The sequence below is a fragment of the Phymastichus coffea genome, unplaced genomic scaffold (genome assembly GCF_024137745.1).
Source record: "Phymastichus coffea isolate CEN01 unplaced genomic scaffold, Cenicafe_Pcof_1.1 PCOF00006, whole genome shotgun sequence".
In the NCBI taxonomy this organism is placed as follows: domain Eukaryota; kingdom Metazoa; phylum Arthropoda; class Insecta; order Hymenoptera; family Eulophidae; genus Phymastichus; species Phymastichus coffea.
This window is the reverse complement of record NW_026706817.1, coordinates 1,937,673-1,940,162: the sequence shown is the minus strand read 5'-3', so window position 1 is coordinate 1,940,162 and position 2,490 is coordinate 1,937,673. Positions and strand designations below refer to the sequence as shown.

The 2,490-nt window shown below is 33.2% G+C and overlaps 1 protein-coding gene across 1 annotated transcript; it reads left to right on the top strand.

Moving 5' to 3' along the window:
• The first annotated feature begins 755 nt into the window (after window positions 1–755).
• Window positions 756–2,149, top strand: LOC131668587 (uncharacterized). Its single transcript, XM_058942887.1, has 5 exons — window positions 756–875; window positions 996–1,097; window positions 1,568–1,657; window positions 1,776–1,874; window positions 1,995–2,149. The coding sequence occupies exons 1-5, from the start codon at window positions 771–773 to the stop codon at window positions 2,016–2,018; spliced, it is 420 nt and encodes a 139-aa protein (XP_058798870.1). The 5' UTR covers window positions 756–770; the 3' UTR covers window positions 2,019–2,149.
• Window positions 2,150–2,490: the final 341 nt, after the last annotated feature.

Here is a 2,490-nt window from a genome sequence, read left to right as displayed (position 1 = left end):
ACAGTAGATGGCGCCTTAAGGGTATTTTCAAACACTAAGGTATTTTCTGAGGAGTTAATAATTTTGTTTGGGTGAAATTTACCCACGGTGACCGATGAGGGTTAAATATAGAAGTTTATTATAGATTATAGGTTTTTTTTACAATACTTTTACACACACACACTAAATTATGTATATAATATTGTTATATCGCTTCAAATAGTAATTTAAGATAAAATAAGTAATTAAACTGAACAATATCTTCACGTACGAAATAAACAGTTAAGTCTGTTGTAACAAATATGCTTTTCATGAGGTTGGTTATAATTCCTTTTATAGATATGATGTTCAGGAATTTTTATTGACAGTAGCTGCGACTAGAAGACCACACTTTGCTAGAAGTAAGCTAAATTCAAAGTTAGAACTAATAGGGCATATGATAGAAAGTAGTGCTACTTATAACGGTTAATACATACAGACCGTGATTGTAAATGTAAAATCTTTTAATTGAATAAATTATTAGTCATTATGCAGAACCAGGAACGTAATACGATTAATAATATCATTAGCCTGGTAGATATGGATGACGTACCAGATTTAATACGTATCCTTCAGCACAACCCTGGTGCAGGTACAGTACTATTTCCCTTGATAAAATATACATTTCTAACAAAATAATTTGAGCATTCTTATGTGAATCTCATTTTAATTTCACTGTAGGTGGTGAATTTGAAAATGCCTATATACGTCGAAGGAGGCGAAGAAACAATCTCGGGAGAGATCATAATCTGATGCCAGGTCCTGTACCGGAAGTACCACCGAGGGAACGAGTACGACGCGGAAGACGGATCGCAGCACCTCGTCCTAGAAACCGGGCTGCAATCATGAATGAAAATGTAAATATACTAATGTTGGGTGCAGTTGAAGTAATACTATGTATATTATACGATTGGATGAAAATTACTATACCATTGGATGAAAATTACTATACGATTGGATAAAAATATAAATTACAGCAAGCTGATGGAGCAATAGAAAACCCTGAACCAATGGCACATATTCCACGTCGGAGAGGAAGACCACATCTTGTTCGTGCTGTTAATGAAAATCATGATCTGGTAAGTTACTTATTAAATAACATTATTTGATAAATCTGCAAAAGGGTTTGGCCACTGCGCGTCAGGACCATCTTCTGTTGATATATTATAAGGGTTCAGCTCCGATCAAGAAAGATGGCATTGACTTCCACGGAGAAAACAACTCGCTATAGCTAGGAGAGTTATAATAAGGAAAATCGCGGTTCGCAATTACAAAAAGGAGGAATCTATTAAACAACGCCAACAAATGACAAATAAAATACTTATATTACTAGACTTTACATGGCGCGAGAGAGCGTATTTGCCCAACTCAAATAAGGGAAGTGAGTGAATTTGTAAGGTTATCATGATTGAGTGAAGGCTGACTCAAGTCACGCTTGGTCGTGCGAGGAAAATACCACATACACACACACTGTCTGAAATCCATCATAAATATAGTTTTGTTCAAGAATCTTATTATTACGAAATAAATTTAAATATTTTAATTACAGCCAATAGCTGATGTTAACGTTGGACAGGGGCTGAATGAGGCACTCGGACAAGGTCAAATAGACGAACCGGAACTCCTTCCTGTTGAAGATGTAAATGACGATCAAGTAACTAAATTATTAAATTACACGATTCGATAAATTTATGTTAAATATAATTCAAATCGTGAATTGTATTATTACGAAATAAATTTAAATATTTTAATTACAGCCAATAGCTGATGTTAACGTGAGGCAGGGGCTGAATGAGGCACCTGAACACGTAGATGAACCGATACGTCTCCCTATTAACGATTTAAATCATCATCAAGTAAGTGAATTGAATCAGATGTGAGTTAGCCATTTAAGCAACACATATATAAAGGACATAAATAAATATTTACATATAATCTTATTAATATAAATATCACATGTTTTTTATGAAAACAAGCTTTACACATGTTCTACAACATAAAAACCATTGAAACACTACGGATGATGGAGAAATCACAGCCTTTGTCAACATAAAAAGCGCTATATACACGTAATGACTTGTTCAAGTTTGATTACAGTATACACCAACGCCAAAACATACTTTATCTAGCTTATTCAGCGCAACAATTCTCGCTGCCGAATTCTATGAGTTTTTGTATCACATTTTCTCACTTAATTTATAATAATATGCATGTTGATTATATTAGTATATGCCTCTTCAATTCATATGATACACATTAACTTTTATAAAACTATATATCTATATAGGCTTTCGATGATGATATACTAGTGGACAGAAGACCTCAACCTGCACGTATACTAAAAGGTATAAATTATTCTTATATATTTTTGTTTATTTTCCATATTTATCTACACACTGACATTTTCACAAAGATAAACCTTGTACTATCGAAACGATAGTAATGTATAGTATCAATGTTTTTTATTATTTA